Source organism: Microcaecilia unicolor, chromosome 13 (assembly GCF_901765095.1).
Source record: "Microcaecilia unicolor chromosome 13, aMicUni1.1, whole genome shotgun sequence".
Classification (NCBI taxonomy): domain Eukaryota; kingdom Metazoa; phylum Chordata; class Amphibia; order Gymnophiona; family Siphonopidae; genus Microcaecilia; species Microcaecilia unicolor.
Window position 1 is genome coordinate 52,437,210 of NC_044043.1, and position 23,815 is coordinate 52,461,024.

The window sequence follows — 23,815 nt, forward strand, 5'->3', positions numbered from 1 at the left end:
TCCAATGAGCGGTAGCCGGCGGGTTCAAAGGTCAGACCCGGATTGCCTCAACTGCAAGTGAGTCTCGCGTGATCTTCGTTAACAGTGACAAATTTCAGCTGCTGTGCAGTTATTTACGTTGTTTTATTTATTATTTTTTTTTCCGAGACCTTAGAGTATAATGTAGTCGTTTTCTGGTGCCACGCACAAAATGGTGGCTAGCCCCGTCGACTGACGTCATTATCCGTTACCGGATGGTGGGGGTTGACTCCTCCTGGCGTCATAACTCGTTGCCGAAGGAGCAGGAGGGATAATCATGGCAGTGCCGTGGTTGTGCCTTCTTGCAGGCGGGTTCTTCGGAAGAGGAACCCGAGTCGTAACTGTGACTGTGAAGCGGCATGTCCGAGCTCTGCGGAGGCGCCCTGTCCAGGTTCTACACCCGCAGGAGGAGAAGAAGGAGGAGGTTAAGCAACCGAAGCCTAGTAGTACAAAGTGGCGGGTTTATACCCCTAGGAACTCGGCTGGTGGGGAAGAGCAGGCCAGCGCTCGCTCACAGAGTTTGCGTTATGATAAAGCTGTGCCCGGAGATCGGAGGCTGGCGTAAGAAAAATATATATTTGTTCCCAAGTGGCAGTGCTGTATAGGTTATGGGGGGACACATAAGGCTGTGGAACCCTATCTTGAGGAGCTGATAATTTAGGAGAGCCACGGTCGGGACGGGATTGTAGTAAAGAGAGAGTAAAAGAAGGCACAAACTTAGGTAGCTGGGCTAAAGTAGCAGTTACTCTCGGCCCTTCCCTCTGAAGCCAGTAATATATATAATGTTTAAATAAGTAATACCGCAGTATGTAGATGAAGTAGGACGAGATCCAGACGTTAAACGGGATGTGGCTCAATTGCTCAGCTTAGCACCTGCAACCGTCAATATCTTAACTGTTTTGCATGTTTTACATCATATCATGAAAAGTGGTATTCATTTTCAGTGACCCCAGTTTGGCTAGGTTGATGAATTGCTTGTTTTTTGTTTACATTTTGCATATATGAATGTAGCTATTGGCTACCAAATAATAAATGGAAATATTGTCAAATTTTTGTTTTGTAAACATATAGTAAGATGTGGTATGTACTTTATAGGCAGTGAATAGAGTGGGCCATGGCCTTCTCATATTTTTGCCCAACACAGCATCAGCAACTGAACGCAGGAGGGAGAGATGTCAGGAAAAGAAATTGGTTTGTTTGGTCCCCTCTAGCCAAAAAGATGTTGGCCCATGTTTGCCAATGTCAGTCACTAATGGTTTTGAAAATCACTTATCAAAGCCATTTGTTTCAAAACCAACTGAAATATGGTTAGAGTGCATTTACCAAAAATTTAGTCCTGGATATATATATATAAATTTTTTTTTTAAATAGCAAAGTGGTTACAATTGCAAAGTCACGAAAGTTTCGGGAGCAACATGGAAAGGTTCTGCTGGAAGGTCGGAGGTTGATATGCGATGCCCTGGAAGCAGGAGCGATGCTGCAAACTCTGTTCTTCAGTACTGTGGATCGGCTGAATGAGCTGCCAAATGAAAAGCTGAAGGGAGTCAATCTTATCAAAGTGAAGTTTGAAGACATACAACTGTGGTCTGATCTTGTAACAGCTCAAGGAATAATAGGTAAGACAAAGCCCATCTGCCAGTGAAAGCAAAAGTATTCCATATCATCATGCTGATCAATCCATAGACTGGTGGGTTGTGTCCATCTACCAGCAGGTGGAGATAGAGAGCAAACTTTTGCCTCCCTATATGTGGTCATGTGCTGCCGGAAACTCCTCAGTATGTTCTCTATCTCAGCAGGTGGTGGTCACACACAGCAGCAGCTCTGGCTAGGCCTCCAAGCCTAATTTTTAGGTTTTGTTGAGTGCCTGGGGTTGAGGGCTCTTCTTGAGCAAGTGCAAACCTGGTGGCGCCAGGTCCCTCCTTTTCTCCCCCCTCCCGCTGGCTCCGTTGTTAAAAAAAAAAAAAAAATTTTGAACGTCCTTAAAGGCGTTTATTTCGACGTTTATTTAAACATCTATTGCAGCTACTCACTGGGACACCAGGTCGTTACAGCTCGGAGCGGAAAGCAGGTAATTTTTACCTTTTTATAGTGGGCAGGGGGTTCCCCGATTGATCTCCACGTGGCCTATGGCGTCGGAGGGCGAGGGCGCAAAGAGTCGCTCCCCGGATCGCTTGGGCGCTTCTACAGGGGATGCGGGGGTCTTAAAGTCTGATTCGCCCTTGTTGGGTGACAGTTTCGTGACCGATGAGTGTCCCGGTCCTTCCTCCGGTGTGGCGGTTTTTCCCGCCATAAACGCCCATCCCCCGCTGCTCGCCTCCACCATCTTGGCCGGCCACGCGGCTCAGACGGCTTCTTCTTGGGCCGCCCTTGAGGTGGGAGACATTAATGCCATGAACGCCCTTAATTTGGGCGACGGCACAAAAGCGGCTAAACTTAAGCGCCGTTCTTCCCGCGCGGCTCCTTCGCGGAGTGTCGCGCCGGACGCCATCTTGGATGCGCAGCATGTCTCTCCCCCGCTCTTGGGAGCGCCGGTTGAGGGTGCGTCTAGGGCTGTAGCCCAGGCTGCGGAAGTGCACAGTCTGGGGGGTTTCTCCCCCGAGTTTGTTTTGCTGCTGCATCAGGCCTTCCTTATGCAAAACGCTGCCCCTGCTCCCTCGTCTGGTAAAGAGGTTGAGGCTCCCGGAGGTAAACGCCCTCGGGTTGATTCCCAGGCCTTGGAGGACTTTGTCTCCTCCGATGTAGATGAGGGCAGCGTATCTGAGTTCTCCCAACGGTCCTTTGCGGATTCCTTGGAGGAGACGGATCCCCGCTCGGATGGAGCGGATGACCCCTCTGCAGCGCGGCTCTTTAGCTCAGAGGATTTGCCCAACCTGTTAGTGCAGGCCATGGGCATTTTGAAGATTTCCTCTCCGGAGGACGTCTCTCCCTCAGCCCCTGTTGGCTCTGCCATTATGCTGGGGACGAAGCGCCCGCCTAGAACCTTCCACGTGCATGATGCCATGCACACCTTAATTTCGGCTCAATGGGATGTCCCGGAAGCGAGCCTTAAAGTGGCTAGGGCTATGTCCCGCCTCTATCCTTTGCCTGAAAGTGAACGTGAGGCCTATCTGTGGCCTACCGTGGATTCTTTAATCACTGCGGTGACCAAGAAAACGGCGTTGCCGGTGGAAGGTGGCACGGCCCTAAAGGACGCCCAAGACAGAAGATTGGAGGCGGCCTTAAGGTCGTCCTTTGAGGCGGCTGCTTTAAGTTTGCAGGCCTCAGTTTGCAGCTCCTATGTGGCCAGGGCGTGCCTGACTATGGTGCAGCGGGCTTCCCCCTCGGATCATTCCTTGAGGGCTGATTGGCCGGCCCTGGAATCGGGCTTAGCCTATTTGGCAGACTTGCTGTATGATGTCTTGAGGGCCTCAGCTAAAGGCATGGCTCAGACAATCTCTGCGCGGCGGTGGCTTTGGCTGAAGCATTGGTCTGCTGACCACGCCTCTAAATCCCGCCTGGCTAGATTGCCTTTTAAAGGCAAGCTGCTCTTTGGGGTCGAGCTGGACAAAATCGTGACCGATCTGGGCACGTCTAAGGGCAAGAAGTTACCAGAGGTCAGGGCTCGGGCTAGTACTCGCCCCGGTACCTCCAGAGGACGGTTTCAGGAAGCCCGTCGGTACCGCCCGGGCAGGTCGGGCTCCTCTGCCCCCTCTTCCTTCAAGAGGAACTTCTCCCCCAAGCAGCATTCCTTTCGCAGAGACCGCCGTCCCGGAGGTGCTCCCTCCGGTCCTCCCCCAGGGTCTCGTACCCAATGACGGGGCCTTGGTCCACGCCCCAGTGCAGATTGGAGGACGGCTGTCCTCGTTTCTGGGCGAGTGGACCACAATAACTTCAGACGCTTGGGTGCTGGAAGTCATCAGAGACGGCTACAAGCTAGAGTTCTGCCGACCCTTAAGAGACGGGTTTGTACTCTCTCCCTGCAAGTCTCCGGTCAAAGCTGTGGCAGTGCAGCAGACCTTGGACAACCTGATCCGCCTGGGTGCGGTCGTTCCGGTGCCAGAAAATCAGCTTGGCAAGGGGCGTTACTCCATTTACTTTGTGGTACCAAAGAAAGGAGGTTCTGTCCGGCCTATCCTCGACCTCAAAGGGGTCAATCGGGCCTTGAAAGTTCGGCACTTTCGCATGGAGACTCTCCGCTCTGTTATAGCGGCAGTGAAGGCAGCGGAGTACCTGGCATCCTTGGACATCAAGGAAGTGTACTTGCATATTCCCATCTGGCCTCCTCATCAACGCTTTCTGCGTTTTGCAGTCCTGGGCCGACACTTCCAGTTCAGAGCCCTCCCGTTCGGGTTGGCTACTGCTCCGCGGACCTTCTCCAAAGTAATGGTGGTCATCGCGGCCTTCCTGAGGAAGGAAGGAGTACAAGTCCATCCTTATCTGGACGACTGGTTGATCCGAGCCCCCTCTTATGCAGAGTGCGGCAAAGCTGTGAACCGGGTGGTTGCTCTTTTGAGCTCCGTGGGGTGGATCATCAACTGGGAGAAGAGCCAGCTGCGCCCGACTCAGTCCCTGGAGTATCTGGGAGTTCGATTCGACACCCAAGTGGGCAGAGTGTTCCTGCCAGACAATCGGATTGTCAAGCTTCAGGCTCAGGTGGACCAGTTCCTAGTAGCCTCTCCTCTTCGGGCTTGGGACTATGTGCAGCTGTTGGGCTCTATGACGGCCACGATGGAAGTAGTGCCCTGGGCCAGGGCTCATGTGAGACCACTACAACACTCTCTGCTGCAGCGCTGGACTCCGATGTCGGAGGATTATGCTGTGCGCCTTCCCTTGGACCCAGCAGTGCGCAAGGCGCTGAGCTGGTGGACGCAGACGGACAAGTTGTCTGCAGGAATGCCTCTGGTGACCCCGGAGTGGATTGTCGTCACGACGGACGCCTCTTTGTCGGGCTGGGGAGCCCACTGCTTGGGAAGGACAGCGCAGGGGCTCTGGTCTCCTGCAGAGGCAAAGTGGTCTATCAACCTCCTGGAACTCAGAGCCATTCGGTTGGCGCTTTTGGAGTTCATCCCGGTACTGGCGTTGAAGCCAGTACGGGTCCTGTCGGACAATGCCACGGCTGTGGCCTATGTCAACCGCCAGGGAGGTACCAAGAGCGCCCCTCTAGCCAAGGAGGCCATGAATTTATGCCAGTGGGCGGAAGCGAACCTGGAACAGCTGTCAGCGGCCCACATTGCCGGAGTCATGAATGTCAAGGCGGACTTTCTCAGTCGCCATACCTTGGAGCCCGGAGAGTGGCAGCTATCTGCTCAGGCGTTCTTGGACATCACGAAGCGCTGGGGCCAGCCGAGCCTAGATGTGATGGCGTCATCGGCCAATTGCCAAGTGCCGCGCTTTTTCAGCAGAGGACGGGACCCTCGATCCCTGGGAGTAGATGCTCTTCTCCAACAGTGGCCGACACAAGAGCTTCTCTATGTGTTCCCGCCCTGGCCCATGTTGGGCAGGGTGCTAGACCGGGTGGCAAAGCATCCAGGCCGGATAATCCTGGTGGGTCCGGATTGGCCCAGACGTCCCTGGTATGCGGACTTGATCAGGCTCTCAGTCGACGATCCTCTGCGGCTGCCAGTGGAGCAGGGCCTGTTACATCAGGGTCCTGTTGTGATGGAGGATCCCTCCCCCTTTGGTCTTACGGCCTGGCTATTGAGCGGCAGTGTCTGAGAAAGAAGGGCTTCTCAGACAAGGTCATCACCACTATGCTGAGAGCGAGGAAGCGCTCTACTTCTACGGCTTACGCCAGGGTTTGGCGTACCTTTGCAGCGTGGTGTGAAGCAGGCTCACTTTCCCCCTTCACTGCTCCAATTTCTTCAGTGTTGGCGTTCCTGCAAAAAGGTCTGGAGAAAGGCCTGTCGCTCAGTTCCCTTAAAGTCCAGGTAGCGGCTCTGGCTTGCTTCAGGGGCCGCCTGAAGGGTGCTTCCCTGGCTTCGCAGCCAGATGTGGTGCGCTTTCTCAAGGGAGTTAATCACCTGCGCCCTCCTCTGCACTCAGTGGTGCCTGCGTGGAATCTCAACCTGGTGCTAAGAGCCTTGCAGAAGCCGCCTTTTGAACCCTTGTCGAGGGCATCTCTGAAAGACCTGACGTTGAAAGCAGTCTTTTTGGTGGCTATCACTTCAGCCAGAAGAGTTTCCGAGCTCCAGGCGCTCTCATGTCGAGAGCCTTTTCTGCAGTTCACTGAGGCAGGAGTGACTATTCGCACAGTGCCTTCCTTCCTGCCCAAGATTGTTTCTCGCTTCCATGTGAATCAGCAGCTCTGTCTCCCTTCCTTTCGTAGGGAGGACTACCCAGAGGAATTCTCTGCTCTCAAATATCTGGATGTGAGACGAGTGATCATCAGATACTTGGAAGCGACCAATGATTTCCGGAAATCGGATCATCTGTTTGTCCTGTTTGCAGGTCCTCGTAAGGGTCTGCAGGCTGCTAAGCCTACAGTGGCAAGATGGGTCAAGGAAGCCATTGCAGCGGCTTATGTGGCCGCGGGGAAGGTGCCGCCTATCCAGCTGAAGGCTCACTCCACTAGAGCTCAGGCGGCCTCGATGGCAGAGGCCGGGTCCGTCTCCTTGGCAGAGATATGCAAGGCGGCAACTTGGGCATCGGCCCATACATTCTCCAAGCATTACCGCTTGACTGTGGAGGCACGGGCGGAGGCCCGGTTTGGAGCTTCAGTGTTGAGGTCAGGGATTTCAATGTCCCGCCCTGGGTGAGTACTGCTTCGGTACATCCCACCAGTCTATGGATTGATCAGCATGATGATATGGAAGGTAAAATTATGTATCATACCTGATCATTTTCTTTCCATTAATCATAGCTGATCAATCCATAGCCCCTCCCAGATATCTGTACTGTTTATATTCTGGTTGAATTTTAGGTTCAAGTTTAATCTTCAGTTACTTCAGGAGGACTTCGTGTTCAAGTTTTTTCACTTGGATTCTTCAAGAGTTGAGACGAGTTTGTGTTACAGTGAGCTGCTGCATTCCTCTCCCCTCCGTTTTACGGGGCTGGATTGAGACTTAAATTCTGCCGGCACTCCCTCCCGCTTCGTGCGGCTGTAGGGCAGCTTTGTACCCCTCCCGCTTCGGCGGTGTTAGGGTCAGTCAGCTCCTCTTGCGGTTGCAGGATAAGCCAGATCCCCCCGCATCGGCGGGGTGGTGTCCCTCCCCCGCTCCGCGGGGATGAGCTGGACGGATTCCCCTCCCCCACTTGTGTGGGGATGAGCTGGGTTAATTCCCCTCCCCCGTTTCGGCGGTGGTGAGCTGGGCAGAGTGTCCCTTTGTGGGTGTAATTCTCTAAGTGCTGAGTCCTGCGGATGGAGCTTTGATATCGACATACTGAGGAGTTTCCGGCAGCACATGACCACATATAGGGAGGCAAAAGTTTGCTCTCTATCTCCACCTGCTGGTAGATGGACACAACCCACCAGTCTATGGCTTGATCAGCATGATGATATGGAATGTGGTATGACTACATTGCAAAATCTTTGTAAACATTACAAAGCAATGGGATGACACTGGGAGAATAAAGAGGTTGTGATCACCTGGGCAGTCCTAGTCCAACTGCGAAACTCAATGTAATAAAACCAGACAGTAGTAAAAGAGAAAAATATGAGACCAGCCTTAGAGGTGTCAGAGTCATCATGTGTATGTATGTGATCAGGTATGATACATAATTTTACCTTAAATTGTAGGTTCAAGTTTGGGCTGTTAGTACTGAATCATGAGCTTGTTTTAAGATAGTGTACATTTCTTGTAGGTTAGAAAAGATAATTTTTGAAAAAAAAGGAGTGTGGTAGCCGTGTTAGTCCACTCTTAAGGTTATCAATAGAAATCAAACAAAATAAAACATGGAAAAGAAAATAAGACGATACCTTTTTTATTGGACATAACTTAATACATTTCTTGATTAGCTTTCGAAGGTTGCCCTTCTTCGTCAGATCGGAAATAAGCAAATGTGCTAGCTAACAGTGTATGTAAGTGAAAACATTCAAGCATTACTATGACAGGGTGGGAGGATGGGGGTGGGTCAGAGGTATGCATGGGGACATCAAAGCATATCATTGATATTCTAACAGGATGGGTGTGGATAGGTGAGGGGTGGGGTGATCAACAGAGACATATAGCTTTATGGTTTATAATGGGCTAGGAACCCCAGGTCCTTGTTAAGTCCTTTCTGTTGGGTGTTTAAAATATTCAATCATTCTGACTTCAAAGGTCTTACGTTCTTGTATGGTTTTAAAGTTACCTTTCTGTATTTTCACTGTGAAATCACTGGTACAGTGTCCTGGTTCTGTGAAGTGCTGTCCCACCGGGGTGGGGGGCCCTACTGGCTGTATTGTTCATGTGATGTCTATGTAAATTGAATCTTGTCTTAAGCATCTGGCCTGTTTCTCCAATATAACATCCTTCGTTACATTTTTTACACTGAATGATATATACCACATTGGAAGATGAGCAAGTGAAAGATCCCTTTATGTTGAATATCTTTCCTTTGTGGGTAACTGTGGGGTCCTGTAAAATATTTTGGCATAGTTTGCAACTGGATAAATTACAAGGAAGTGTGCCCTTCTGTTCCTTTTCAGTCTGTGATGGAAGTTTACTTCTGATTAGCTTGTGTTTTAAGTTGGGTGGTTGTCGGAAGGCCAGTACTGGTGGGGATGGGAATATCTCTTTCAGTAATTCATCCTCCTGGAGTATAGGTTGTAGATATCTTATGATTTTCCTCAGTTTTTCCAGCTCTGGATTGTATGTCACTACAAGGGGAATTCTGTCTGTGGATTTTTTTCTCCTTGTACTGTAGCAGATTCTCCCTGGGTGTTTTGAGGGAGGAGGCAATATTCTTGGAGATTATTTTGGGGTTGTAGCCTGTTTGAAGGATGCACTCAGGCTTTTAAGGTGTCTGTCTCTGTCCCCTGGGTCAGAGCAGATATGGTGGTATCTTGTGGCTTGGCTGTAAATGATGGATCTTTTTGTATGTGAAGGATGGAAGCTGGCGTTGTGAAGGTAGCTGCATCTGTCTGTGGGTTTCTTGTATATAGATGTTTGTATACAGCCATCACTGATTGAGACCGTGATGTCCAAAAAAATTGACTTTTTCTGGGGAGTAGTCAATTTTGAATCTGATTGTAGGATGGTATGTATTGAAGGCAGAATAAAATTGTTTCAGAGTTTCTTCATCCTCCGTCCAAATCATAAAAATGTCATTGATGTATCGGTAGTATTTTAGAGGTTTGGTCTGGTGTGTGGCCTTCCGACAACCACCCAACTTAAAACACAAGCTAATCAGAAGTAAACTTCCATCACAGACTGAACCAGGACACTGTACCAGTGATTTCACAGTGAAAATACTGAAAGGTAACTTTAAAACCATACAAGAACGTAAGACCTTTGAAGTCAGAATGATTGAATATTTTAACACCCACCAGAAAGGACTTAACAAGGACCTGGGGTTCCTAGTCCATTATAAACCATAAAGCTGTATGTCTCTGTTGATCACCCCACCCCTCACCTATCCACACCCATCCTGTTAGAATATCAATGATATGCTTTGATGTCCCCATGCATACCTCTGACCCACGCTCATCCTCCCACCCTGTCAGACCATCATAGTAATGCTTGAATATTTTCACTTATATACACTGTCAGCTTGCACATTTGCTTATTTCCGATCTGACGAAGAAGGGCAACCTTTGAAAGCTAATCAAGAAATGTATTAAGTTATGTCCAATAAAAAAGGTATCATCTTATTTTCTGTTCCATGTTTTATTTTGTTTGATTTCTATAGGAAAAAAAAAAGGCAAATCTCTTCTACATTAATTCAGCCTCTTATCTCCACAAGTTTATCTAAATATCATACAAAGGGCAGGTTCAAGATGGCAACATGCACCCGATGGCTCTGAACCAGACTGCTCTTAAAACTAGTGTAGCTTTCTCTTGCTTCTGTACCTATGGCATATACCAAGAGGAAAGGGGTTGTGCAGGCTGCTCCCTCCAGCAAACAATGTTCCTCTGCATTTCTGTATGAAGAGGTGGGGTGGAGTGGAGTGGAGTGGAGTAGCCTAGTGGTTAGTGCAGCAGACTTTGGATGCTGGGGAACTGGGTTCAATTCATACTGCAGCTCCTTCTGACTCTAAGTCACTTAACCTCTCATTGGCCCAGGTACCAATAAGTACCTGTATATACTTTGAATGTAGTTGCAAAAACCACAGAAAGGTGGTATATTAAGTTCCATTCCCTTTGTAATTAATTTTGAAATGCTTTAGAAATTATATAAGAAATAATAATATAAAGTATTAACTGGCCATAATATTGGTTGTTTCCACAGGAATCTTTTCCAGACCTGACCACACTAAGATGAGTTATCCAGTAACTCAGCAGAAAAATTCGCTGCCATTGTCTCTCATCTGTGACAATATCCGTGACCCTGGCAACCTGGGAACTATTCTGAGATCAGCAGCTGGGGCAGGTTGTAATAAAGTCCTGCTTACCAAAGGTCAGTGCCACTCAAGTTCTACCACATACACACACTATCTCCTCCCCCCCCCCTCCACCCCATAGCCTCATATCTGCAAACTAGCATTGCTTTTCCTGCATGTGGGCTGAGGTTCTGTAACACCTGTGGGTGACCAGCACTTAGGCTTGCTTCAATGATGGCTGACAACACAAGTACAGATGTGAGTAGGATTTATAATTAATCTAGAAGTGGTAATGCCTTTTCTTTTTCTCTCCATTCCTAGGTTGTGTTGATGCATGGGAGCCAAAAGTGCTTCGTGCTGGGATGGGTGCTCACTTCCGCATACCAGTCATCACTAGTCTAGAATGGGAAGTTATTCCAAATTACCTCTCAGCTAGCACTAGGGTCTGTGTGGCTGATAACTGCAACTTGCACATGGCACAGCCAGCAAAACTTGCATCAACAAGAGCCAGTGACTATGGTTGGGTCTCTTGCCATCTAGAGAGGATGGGTAAGAGGCAGTTATCCTATGATTCTTCCAGTGATGAAGAGGAGGAGAGTGATGATGAAGAGACAGAGAGGTCAAGTAAAGTTTCATTTCCAGAATTGTCTGTACATACATATTGCGAGAACTGGGCCCAGCCTCCAGTTGCTATTGTCATAGGAGGAGAAACACATGGGCTAAGCGTGGAGTCCCTTCAGCTAGCTGAAAGTAGTGGAGGGACAAGACTTTTAATTCCTGTGGTACCAGGAGTGGACAGCTTGAATTCAGCAATGGCAGCAAGTATCCTGTTGTTTGAAGGAAGAAGACAATTGCAGCAGAAAGGTGAAATAAGGCTTAGCAGAAGGTCTTAGTTATGATCCTAGGGCAGTAAGAGAACAGACCTAATTTAAGTTCATATCCTTAGCAAGTGTCAGATTTAAGATTTTTGTTTAACTACACCAAATCAGGATTGAGTATTAATGGCATGAGCCTTAAAGCTTAGTGATACAGAATTGGGACTGGTGATTAATGCTATGAGACTTGTAGCTTAGCTACAACAGAAGGCTTGTAATTTTCCTTATTTTCTACTCACTCCTTGTCCATTAATGTATTAACAGGTCTCTACCATTCCTAGTCCTCTCCACCAGGCCTAACCAGGATGGAGGTTCCTTTAAGTATTTAAAGGAAGATGGCAGGCAGCTTAAATGGAGGATAGACTTATTAATTTTCTTCTCAAATGAAGCCTTGGGGAAAAAATATCTATCGTAACATGTATGGAGCTAAAGCCAGCAACTCACCTTGAACTGCACCTGTCATTTTGATGCAGTACCCTTAGAGGGCAAGGTTAAAAGCTTGGCAAGGCTCAAGCAGTGTTTTTAAAATGTGACCATAGGCTCAGATCTAAACTAGTGGAGGAGTGGCCTAGTGGTTAGGGTGGTGGACTTTGGTCCTGGGGAACTGAGTTCAATTCCCACTTCAGGCACAGGCAGCTCCTTGTGACTCTGGGCAAGTCACTTAACCCTCCATTGCCCCAGGTACAAATAAGTACCTGTATACAATATGTAAGCCACATTGAGCCTGCCATGAGTGGGAAAGCGCGGGGTACAAATGTGAAAAAAAACAAACAAAAAAAAAACCTGTTGAGAATGGGCAGTTTTTATGGGATAGGTCTATAAGCCATCCTAAGTTACATGTTTGAACTGCTGGGGTTTTTTTTTTTTTTTACATGAAAGATGGTGTTTGGATTGTTGTTACAAAATTAAAACCTTTTTTTTTTTTCTACTGATTTTAGTTACCTTTTCCCAGAGGTGCTCATGAATGCCATCACACAATTCTTCATGGCTGAGCCAGTAGAATGTAAAATGCATCTCTCCCACTGCATCAATTATGTCAATATAGTCACTCCTAGTATGACAGCTTATGAATTGCTATATTATACAATATCAATCTTTATTAAATATTATAATATGTGACCAGTTTCACATCTTACTCATTATCAGCATTATCCAGTTTGATTGGTAGCCAGTGCAGTTAAACTAAGAACGTATCGCTTTCAAAATCTGCACAACTGTTCATAAAATTATTTACGGCGAGTCCCTACGATACATGACAGACCTCATCGACCTGCCAACCAGAAACACCACAAAATCTGCACTATCATACCTAAACCTCCACTACCCAAACAGCAAAGGACTCAAATATAAATCCACCTATGCAACCAGCTTTTCCTACCTAAGCACACAACTATGGAACGCATTGCCAAAAGCAATAAACTACGCTCGACCACCTAAATTTTCAGAAAGCACTAAAGACAGACCTGTTCAGAAGAGCATACCCCACCGACCCAACATAAAAATGCCTGTTCACCTGCGACACAATGCAACCAAAGACTAACATTACCTGACTCTTCTTCCCCCTTTTCCTCTCTAAGTTCCCCAACTGTATCTACCATACATGTACTTCATTTTACTACAATGTCACTTTGTATTTGTTCAGACAGTTAACAGTTATGTCAGCCACATTGAGCCTGGAAAATGTGGGATACAAATGTAACAAATAATAATAAAAACTTTTATTATCTTCTATACATGTTCTCCTCCCAAGCTCATTACATGTTGATAGACCAAAACAAGCAAATATTTTAACTTTTAAATGCCTAATACTCTGAGTCCAGTGCATTCGAAATGACCTACACAGGCCAGGTTTTGACTGAAAACTTGTTTCTTTTCACTGAATAGAATTCCATGATGAGTGAGTGTAGTTCTTGACTCAAATCAGATTCAAACACAGCCACAAAACTTATCTCCGTTATTAGTGAAGCTGTTAAATGCTCATTCATCCTCTGAAGTGATGGAAGGGAGCCAGATTACTTTCCAATATATCCTTTCTGGAAATGTTGCCCTTGAGACTAGTATTATACTAGAAGCCCAACTGAACAACACTCCTAAATTCCTGATGTGGATGTCAACCACGATGGTCTCAGCAATAGGACCACAGCTCCAAAATAGTGCCAGATAATTCTCACTTTTTTGGGGGTAGGGGGGGAAGAGAGGAGGGATTTTGTTACTTGTACTACTGGTTTGCTTGCATTTGTTAAAGATGATTAAAAAAAAAAAAAAACTATTTCAAAGCAGTAACAGACTACATTATTCTTATGAGCGTAGAAGCTTCTTTGAATTTATATCATTAGTATCTTCAGGTATATCTTGTATTATTTAATGAAAATGTAGTGGAGAAAAAAAGACCAGTATATATCAGACTCTGTTTGAAAGATAAAGGTGAAAAAATTATGTTGCTAACAACTATAATGTAGTACTTATGTTGGTTTCAAAGCCTTGTTCAAATATACACTGTTCAAATAAATCATCCAAAATGATTGTTAGTAACAATTTTTTTCACATTCTGTATCTTTAAAAGGTCATCTTGTCTTTTGTTTTGTGAAAACTGTTGAAATAAGTGGAGTTTTTTTCCCCCTGATGATTAAAAGGAGCCCTCTATTTATTTATTTATTTAGATTTTGCTCACATTTTTCAGCAGTAGCTCAAGGTGAGTTACATTCATGAATGTTTCTTTCAAATGGAGGTTTCTCTGATATATACTGGTCTTCTTTCTTCACTATATTTTTATTAAATAATACAAGATATACCTGAAGATACGGATATGATTGTAGAAGCTTCTTTGAATTTGTGATATTTATTTATTTTTAGGTCATTTATACCCTGCCTTTTGCCACAGTTTGGCAGCCCCAAAGCGGCTTACAATGAACTCATAAAATAAATTGAGTAGAAGTAGAGTTGGAATGGAGTGAGGAAGGGAATAGAAATACAATCTGAAAACAAATTAAAAGTAGGCGGTGAAAGAAAACCAAAAGAGGAGAAAGGGAAAAAGTCTGAAATCAGAGCTTGATTCGCTGCGTCTCGGTAAGGCAGGCGAAGAGGATAGCGAGCCAAGAGGGTGGTAACAGAAGCCCCACCACTCGCCAGGGCCACTCTCCTTAGTCCCCAATGGCCGAAACCACAACCGTGATCAGTTGGCAAGAGGGAGGTTGCTGGCAGAGAACAGCTGACCTGCGTCAAGTCGGGACTCCTCCTCCAAAACACAAAGACAGCCGTAGAGGAGAAGCAGCACTGGAAAACACTCTTAGGCGGTGAGGCTCCGGCAGAGATCAGCTGATATGAGGAGACTACCGACCAACCACAAAGGCGAACAGATTCCATTTATTATAGTTGTGCTACATTATTCTCACCAGATAAGACCTAGGCATGGCTAAACAGCTGTTGAAAAAGTAACTAATCCTTTCCTTGTGAAGGTATCTTATGAGGAAGTGATCCAAGCTTAACCTGGTCAGCATTTCAAAATTATTTTGGAACTAAGGTGAAAATAAAAATGGGAGCACTTTTTATGTGTACAGCTGTTATCAGGACACTACAAAGAGTGAACACTAGGGGCAGCTGTAAAACTGAGCTATAATCCCTGAATAAAAGGCAGGCTTTGGAGAATGGGCTACTACAGATCAGAACCAAAATGTTAATTAAATTAGAGCATCTTTTTCCACATTGACATAGTACATAAGTTTACACTAGCAGGTGCTATCAGCACTGCAGGAAAAGTGGAATTTGCTGATCCTTAGGTTTTCTTTTATCGTCCATTTGTACTGTAGAAGCTGCTCTACAATGTATGGCAATAGATCAAACATGACACCCACAAAGCACTGGGCCATTCTATTAAATATGAGTAAGATATACAGTAACCATATTTCGTGCAGTAGGTGCAGGTGTGCTAAAACTACATAAAAATAGGCATAGCAGCTAGCTGTGTTTTAAAGAAAAAAGTGTAGTAAAGAAAAATGCACTAAACTTTACTATTTTTTTATTCTATGAATGTCCAGTGCCATGAATAAAAATTACAATCTTATTGTTAAGTCAGCAGTGTGAAGCACCTGCATCTCTTGTCCATGCACTTGTTTAGTTACATGTTTGTTATACCACCCTTCAATCAAGACAGTTTACAGATAGCAAGGCCACAAGGAGAGAGTAATTATAAGGAGGGAATGGAATTTGAATTACACACAAGAAATAATTACATATAATAGAGGGTTTACTTGGGAATAAGTAATCTTGAGTCAACAGCTGCAGCAACCCACCTCTACTGATGCTTTCAAAAGTTCAAACGTAGATTGTGAACCCTCTAGGGACTGAAAAATGCATACACCACCTGAATTGCCGTTGAGCTGTTATGTTGGGTAAGAGTAGTGGGAAATAAGGCCAAAGCCAGACGGACAGTCTGTGTCCTGAAAAAGCTGGAAGAAGATTCAGGAAACTTCAGTAGTGGGGGGAACCAAGGCTAATGCTGGACAGATTTGTATTGTCTGTGTCCTGCAAATGGCAAAAAGACAGGTGACGCTTCAGCAACTCTCATGTTGAGTTGCTTTGTTATGTGCTGGAAGTGAGGGCACTGTGCAACTCAGGAGGGGAAGATATCACGGCTAGTAAGCTGAATACGGTCAGCAATACTTAAGGTTGATATATGATTATAACCAAGACTACATCATGTTTGGCATGGTGAAGAGTTCACAACCAGTGGACTTAAGCATAGTCTGGATGGACCATGAGGTCTGTATCTGCTCCATTACTGTGAATGTAACTCACCTTGAGCTACAATAGAAAAAGGCATGAGATTCAACTCTTAAAAGCCAAAGGCAATGGACTTTACTAAAAATAGAAGAGCCACAAATGCATATGAAATGATTTGCATACAGTGGAGGCAGTGCGTGCAAATTATTCTTGTATATTCATTGTTTATACCTTGAAAAACCCTGAGAGCTACAAGATTCTCAGACGACCAATTGGATATGCAGGGATTCCTGAGAGTAGAGCACAGTATGTGAACCGAAGTCTTGATGAATATCTTTGCATGTTAGCATCAAATAAGTACAAGCTTTTAGTGTGCAAAATGTTTCTAACAGATGGATAATAAACTGCACTAAGCTTAGCACATCTGGTTACATCAGGTCCAGAGTGCATACTGCTGAGTGAGAGTGGATATGTAAGCCTCTGGTACAGATGAACAAAGACAACAAAAAGGGACTTGGATAAGGAAAAACATCCCACAAGCCACCAAACTCTTATGAGTGACAGCTTGGCTATCAGTCCTAGCACTATGGATGGCAGTGACTGGTTGGACCAACAGGTGTTCTGCCAACATTTTCATACCCCTTCACCTTTGTTAGAAAATTTGTGGTTGCTTACCATGTTAAGGTAGTGTTCTGCTCAGATTGCAGCAGCAGCAGTCTTATGCAAGGTAAATACAGGAAAAAAAATCATCTGCAGACAGCAAGTCATTCCATTTATCAACAATCAAGGGGGCAATTTATAAAGGGGCAGATGCAGTTGTGGTGGCTGACACCAACAGAACCCCTTCCTCCAGCCTACCAACAAGGACCAATAACCAAAACAGTAGAAAGCCTGTGCTGAGAGGAACAATACAATAAAAGTTGGAAAGCAAGGGCATTTTTGCTCGGGCCTTTAAATGAGCTGACCCTGCAGCAGTAGTAACATATGTGCTTCCTTGCTTTTCATTCTCAGGTCTGTACAGTTTGTTTTCCTACTTAAAGGTGACGTCCTTTTTTTTTAAACCAAATCTGCCCCAGAAAGGGGCTCATTTTCAAAGCATTTAGACTTACTTTGTAAGTCCAAGTGCTTTGAAAATATGCCTCAAAGCCACTTTGGCTGTTAGGCTGTGGAGGGTTCTTATAGGCCCAGCTGTACAAAAATGTATGTAAATTCATAATGGGGGGGTTACCAAGAAGTACACGACTGATTGGTGCTAGGACTACTGCAGAGGCAGCACCCAGCCTGGGGGGGGGGGGGGGGGGGGTGAAGCAAGGGCTCCTGGTAGCATGGGTCAAAAAATGTTAGATACAAATTACTAGCACATCCTATGGAGCACACAAGCATCGTAGTGTGCACTGGGGATGAGGGAGAGACTGCTTGCATCACTATAGCAAGGGGCAGCATAACCTACATTTTACTACACATGCAATGAGTTTTAACCTGGGAGAATCTTCTGGACATTTACCTCAGGCCAAAGACCATTTTATCAACTCACAAGAAAAGCCCTACACAAGAGAACAACAAAAAAAAAGTCAGCTCTTTTATTTGTAGTGAAGTTGGTTCAGAGTCTCTTACATCAACCTAATAACTGGATATCTGCTGAAATGCAAATACAAAGAGAACAAGAAAACTGCGGAAAAGTGGTTTTGGCCAGCCCGGAGACTTTTACTGTTTGTTCTCCCACACCTCCCAACAAATGCTGCCTGAAATACTTTAGTCATAAAATATTAATATTGTGGATAAATCTCGCCGCAATAAAGTGAGGTAATGACATATCCAGGAAAGCTGATATGTGGTGCTAGTGTCTCTTTAATGAATGCAGTCCCCCTCTAAGTCACACCCTTTTACAGTCTGGAAGATAAGTCAGAATATTCACTTTCAAACGTGCCAAAAAAAGTTCAGATAAAAGAGGCTTGAGCCCAGCAACTATACCACTGCTAAGCTAACTCCATGAGAAGGAAGCCCACCTTCCCATATTGTCCAGCCTGCCTCCATTTTGCAATACTGGCATGAGTTTGAAGATGGTAATCAAACTCAAGTTATGTCAGCACCACAGTTCAGTTACAAAGTTCTTCTAATTGCCCTTGACATTAACAATCCATCTCATAGACACTCCCTTCACCTACAATTACTATCATTTTGGGAGCTCCTCTGCTTTGAAGACTTGTGAGAGTTTCACTGTTTACTTCTCCTTCCAATAGCTTGCCTTTCTACTGTTGGACATCAGTCTTAAATTGCAGTAAACCATACAGCTTCACCCTGGCAGTCGAATATGTCATCTCTACAAAGTGACTTCTATATGAACGCAACTCGAGACAAAGCCATGCACTGTTCTTCCACTATGCCACTGCTGCTGTTTTGTGATGTGTGCAGTTTGAGAAATGCTCTGAGGGGAGGGGGTGTTCAATACCAAGCTCCAATCCCAAAGCAAATTTATGAAAGCTCATGTGCGCTGCTGTCCTTGTACAGCACAAGGCAGCCTGGCTTTGCTTTCATATTGCATTTACAGCATCAACAAGGAGATCAGCACCAATGGTAAAAACAGCAGCAAAGGAGGAAGGTGCACATATAGGCATTACAGGCAAAGTACTGCCTACCCTCCTCTATAGGGCACAATCTGGTTGAATGAAAGGCCAAACCTTGCTCACACAGCCATAAAAACAAGAATGGCCATTGTAGGAATAGCTCCATTATGAAGAACTTGGTTGCCAAAAGTCCCTATGAACAGTCACAAATCCAAACATAGTAGGATGCAATAACCAAGGTAGTATCTTCAGACACCTTAGTTCTATGAACTTTGACTTGTGATAAGTGGTATAGATGGAGAAAAGCACAGCTTCCAAGCACCTGCTGGTTGGATCAAGTGGTACAAAATGCAGGTCCACATGGTAGCGCAGAACAATTCGTATAGGCAGATGCATATTGAGAGGCCAGAGGAGGGTGGAGTAAGCTTTAAACAAGGCACTGTGTGCCAAAAATGCATTTGTAATCTGTTACTTAAAAAAAAAAATCAAATTTTAAATAAAGTCTGTTGCTGCAGAATCTTAAGGCCCCACTTCCTCTTAAATAGGTTCTGGTTTTAGTTTTTCTGCTAGAAAATCACTGACAAATGTATCCACAACCTCAGGTGTGATTTCTTCCACATCCATCACATACTTGGCTCTTGCTGACATGTCCAGGATAGTGAGCAGTGGTGCTGCCTCTGGAAGGTTAGTGTAATCTCGAAGAGAGTCCGTCATATCATCCTGCAAAAATAAAATCAGAATTAAAGAGATGTCTTCTGGGGATGAAATAGCCCCCTTATGACTAAAAAAAAAAAATAAGGTTAGGGTTCTACTTGAAGAGACAAGATGTGACAGCAGATTTAACCCAAATTGTTTGGAAAAGTATTTGTTTTTCAGTAAACATCCAATTAAGCTGTGAAATGTGTTACCAATAGTATAGCTGGGGTTACAAAAAAAAGTTTGGATATGTTTCTGGAGAATGATCAAGTCCATTAATAATTATTAGTCAAGTATACCTGGGGCTTGCTCCCTTTAGGTATGAGCAATGAGAAATGATTTGCCCTATTAGGATCAGCCAAGTACTTCTAGCTGACTCAGACTGGCCACTGTGAACCCCACAATGCTGCCTGAAGACCACCTCTTGGGTCACAGGGGGAGGCACACATTTTAAACTTTTTTATTATGAGTATACTACTGTTGGATTACTCATATCAATTTTACTTTATAGATTGAATGCTTTGTATTTTATCCTTTAGCCAAGTGCTAGTCAAAATATGGTTAGGTCTGGTATTTGAGTTGATTTATTAATATAATTTTACCTATATCTTACTTGGTACATGGGCCTATTTTTGTTCTTTTGAACTTTCTCCATAACACTTTCTGCTTTGGAATTTTTGCCTGGAGCTTCAGATATGTGCATATTTTCAACGGCAGGCATCAATAAATTCCTCAGGCACTAGGGTAGTGGAACAGGAGCATGAGCACCATGTGTTTTTCAAAGATACTGAGTCTTGAGCCACATCCAAGGAAGTGATGGACAAGGTGCTACTCTTCAACAGCAGGCTGGATTTTGGCAAGGTCATGCAAAATAGAATACATACATACAGAACTGCTACCTCAGGCCTCCAAACCTAATGTTGAAGTATTTATTTGGATTTTGCTCACACCTTTTCTGTAGTAGCTCAAGGCGAGTTATATTCAGGTACACTGGGCATTTCCCTGTCCATAGAGGGCTCACAATCTAAGTTGGTACCTGAGGCAATGGAGGGTTAAGTGACTTGCACAAGATTACAAGGAGCACAAGTGGTTATGAAAGTAAACATCCAGAATCCAGTTTGGATAAGCATTCCATCCAACAAGCAGAATGAATGAGTGAGAAGCCACCAAGTACACAGGAAGGGAAGAAAATTTGCAAAGCAAGTGAACCCCCCCCCCCCCCCAACAACTCAGATCAGCAAACAAGGAAGAACAAATGGTAAATGAATACAATAACAAATTTTAGGAGTCATTCATAGATCAAAACTGGACACATGAATGGCTAACCTAAAAACCTAAAGGATCAGAGATGGATAGTGGCAGCCCAGGACAGTAGATTGTGGGCAAGATAGTTCACAGCAAGCATAGAAAAAAACCCCTGATAAAAACAGATACATATAGATTTTGTAAGAAAGACCTGGAAAGCGTTACTCATCTCACAGCTGACTGCAAAGTTCTGATGGGAGAAAATTTCTATAAGGTACAAAAATGTGGTATGACTACATTGCAAAATCTTTGTAAACATTACAAAGCAATGGGATGACACTGGGAGAATAAAGAGGTTGTGATCACCTGGGCAGTCCTAGTCCAACTGAGAAACTCAATGTAATAAAACCAGACAGTAGTAAAAGAGAAACATATGAGACCAGCCTTAGAGGTGTCAGTCATCATGTGAAGAGGAAGAAGATGATCCTGAAGTACTAAGAAATATGGGCAAAGACCAAGAAAATGTGGCAGAAAGATAGAAATATTTCCCAGGCTCAATTAAATGCAAATTTCTAAACACACCTGGATAAGATGCCTGTACATCTTATGTCTTGTGAAGTCCAGACAAATAGCTGCCTTTGTCTCAATGCATCAGCAGTAAACCTGAGAGACTGAGATCGTACTCCACATAGTCTGGCTTAGAAGCAAGATTTTACTATCATGGTATTTTGAAAACTAATCCAGAAATAAATCTTTGCTTACTCTGGGCAACATGTACAAAACTAACCCATTTGGAGATATTGTTCTTTGAAATACACTTTTCCTTTCATTACTATGGCTTTTTTAAAAGAAGTTCTATTCATGTTTTGGACATTTAAAACCAGTATTTAAGACATCCAAATCCTGATTCTATAAAGCTGAGATATGGATGTCTAAAACTTCACTACATCCTTTTAGCAAGGGGCATGGCTTGGGTGTGTTTTGGGTAGGACTAGGGGACAAGCCAAAATATGGACATCCAACGCCAATATCAGAAAGAGGACACCTATATTTAAAAAGATGGACTTTGGTATTTAGACCTAGTACCTGCCCATCCAGATTAGAAAAAAAAAAGGTGCTTCGATTGAGCTGCTTTCTCACTGAAGGGATTAAGGAGGTCACCCCTTTAATCCCCCAGTGGTTGCTTCCCTCACGCATGAAACTGGCAAGAGATACTTAGCTCTGTGACAGCTTTAGGAACAATGGCCATTCATAACACTAAAAAAATATATGTTAAATTTCTTATATACCACCTGCTTCAATAGACTCTGTGTATTTTTCTGTTGCTACAGGGTTCACAATTAAAAAGTTAAAAAAAAATCACAAAGCTGCACTAGGATTTGAATGAGGATCCCTGGGTTCTCAATCCCCTGCTGTAACCATTAGGCTACACCTGTACTCCACAGAGATGTCTATATGGCCATTTTATAACACAGACGTTCCTATGATGCCACAATGACATTCATGGTCCTTTGTTTTGCCCCGTTAATAGTTTGGACTTTTCAGTTTGTAGAATGGATGTTCACGCTGGACATAACCAGCATACAGATGTCTATTTCTCATGTATTTTACAGAAGCTGTGCATCTGCAGATCCTAATCTAAAATACAAGCAGCACCTGCAACATACCAACCTGGACATCCTTACTCTGAGTTGGACGTCCTTTCTAAATTGCTGTTCCATACTTCCAAGAGTGTGCATACTTGTATGGCAAGAACCAGTGGCGTAGCAGGGGGGGCTGCCACCCGGGCGGGGCGGTTCGCCGTTGCACCCCCCCCCCCCCGGGTGCAGCACGATGACCCCCCCCCCCGACGACCAGCTCCCGCACCCTACCTTTAAAAAGAATACCGGCAGTCGCGCCTGCCCTGCACGTACAAGAAATGTGGACCGGTCGGCTCTTCTCTCGCTCTGTCCCGCCCTTGCGGAAATAGGAAGTTGCGTCAGCGGAGGGCGGGACAGAGCGACGGAAGAGCCGACGGTCCACATTTCTTGTACGTGCAGGGCAGGCGCGACTCCCGGTATTCTTTTTAAAGGTGGGGGGGATGTCGATTCGCCGAGCTCACACCCGGGACGGACCGCCCCCCTCCCGCCCCCTCTTGCTACGCCACTGGCAAGAACTAAAATCATTATCACAGAAGGACTCAAATTATGTTTAGTCTCTAAATATCTATAATCATAAATCACTATAAAGACTTCTTTATATATATGACCAGTATTTTAAAACCTCAAAACTATTTTCCAACCATAAATATAAGAATCTCTTTATCATCCCACCCTTTAATACTCGCAAAGGTTATTAACAATCACCAAACCCTCAGATTACATGAAAAGTGTTATTCACCATTCAAATTATTATACCCTTTTACAGAGTCCAATATTGTTAATACAAAATAAATCTGTACTCCAAAAAATACATATACTTAGCTTATTACTGATGTTCCAACCAATTGCAAATGCTTTTCATGTAATAATTGTACTTGCAAAAGGGTAAAATGCATCATACGGAACTGTTAGTCCATTGGTTGAAACAATCTGTAATGTTCCATATGTAGATCTCGATGAACAAATTCCATCATGCAATATCTTTATTATATAATTACTGAAGATGTTCTGTTCCAAAATCTAACTTTCATGAAAAATTTTTATCCAAAATCTCAAGTTGGTGTTTCAAGATCTTGTCTTAGAATCTCTACATGGGCCCACGTGTCGCTAAAAGCATCATCAGGAGATTCTTAAATATTTTCCATCATAGCACAGGAAAAACTAGAGTAGAAAGTGCTGTAGGCTGAAGCTCAAAGAAACATGGCTCCACTCTTTCCCTTTTTGAAGTACAATTATCAATGACTCAAGAGTATATAAATGGTACATGAAAAGCATTTGTGATTGGTTGGAACATTTATTTATTTTTTATTTATTTTTGTTACATTTGTACCCCGCGCTTTCCCACTCATGGCAGGCTCAATGCGGCTTACATGGGACAATGGAGGGTTAAGTGACTTGCCCAGAGTCACAAGGAGTTGCCTGTGCCTGAAGCAGGGCCGCCGAGAGGGGGGACAAGGGGGACAAAAGTTCCCGGGCCCGGGCCTCCGCAGGGGGCCCGGCGCTACCACAGTCCGGCTCACCCGCTCTCCGTTGCTCCCACAACTAACCTGAAGCGCCTTCATCTTCGACGCAAGCAGCAGCAGCAGAGCAGGCCACTCCTTCCTTCCGTGTCCCGCCCTC

At 44.8% G+C, this 23,815-nt stretch overlaps 1 protein-coding gene across 2 annotated transcripts; it reads left to right on the forward strand.

The window, feature by feature from the left end:
* Positions 1-24: 24 nt before the first annotated feature.
* MRM3 (mitochondrial rRNA methyltransferase 3) lies at positions 25-22,228 on the forward strand. 2 transcript variants are annotated; one of them, XM_030222290.1, is made up of 5 exons: positions 25-579; positions 1,390-1,634; positions 10,366-10,533; positions 10,778-11,320; positions 22,169-22,228. In XM_030222290.1, exons 1-5 carry the CDS (start codon positions 296-298, stop codon positions 22,195-22,197), a joined length of 1,269 nt encoding a protein of 422 aa, XP_030078150.1. In that variant the 5' UTR covers positions 25-295; the 3' UTR covers positions 22,198-22,228. The 2 variants fall into 2 exon arrangements, with proteins under 2 accessions (XP_030078150.1, XP_030078151.1); XM_030222291.1 differs by lacking the exon at positions 22,169-22,228 and adding an exon at positions 12,270-12,562.
* Positions 22,229-23,815: the final 1,587 nt, after the last annotated feature.

Bases quoted from the DNA above. Each gene is read 5' to 3' on its own strand.
- MRM3 (XM_030222290.1), top strand. From the start codon at position 296: ATGGCAGTGCCGTGGTTGTGCCTTCTTGCAGGCGGGTTCTTCGGAAGA. The intron at 580-1,389 runs GTAAGAAAAATA...TTTTTTAAATAG, and splicing joins CCCGGAGATCGGAGGCTGGC to CAAAGTGGTTACAATTGCAA. The intron at 1,635-10,365 runs GTAAGACAAAGC...TTGTTTCCACAG, and splicing joins AACAGCTCAAGGAATAATAG to GAATCTTTTCCAGACCTGAC.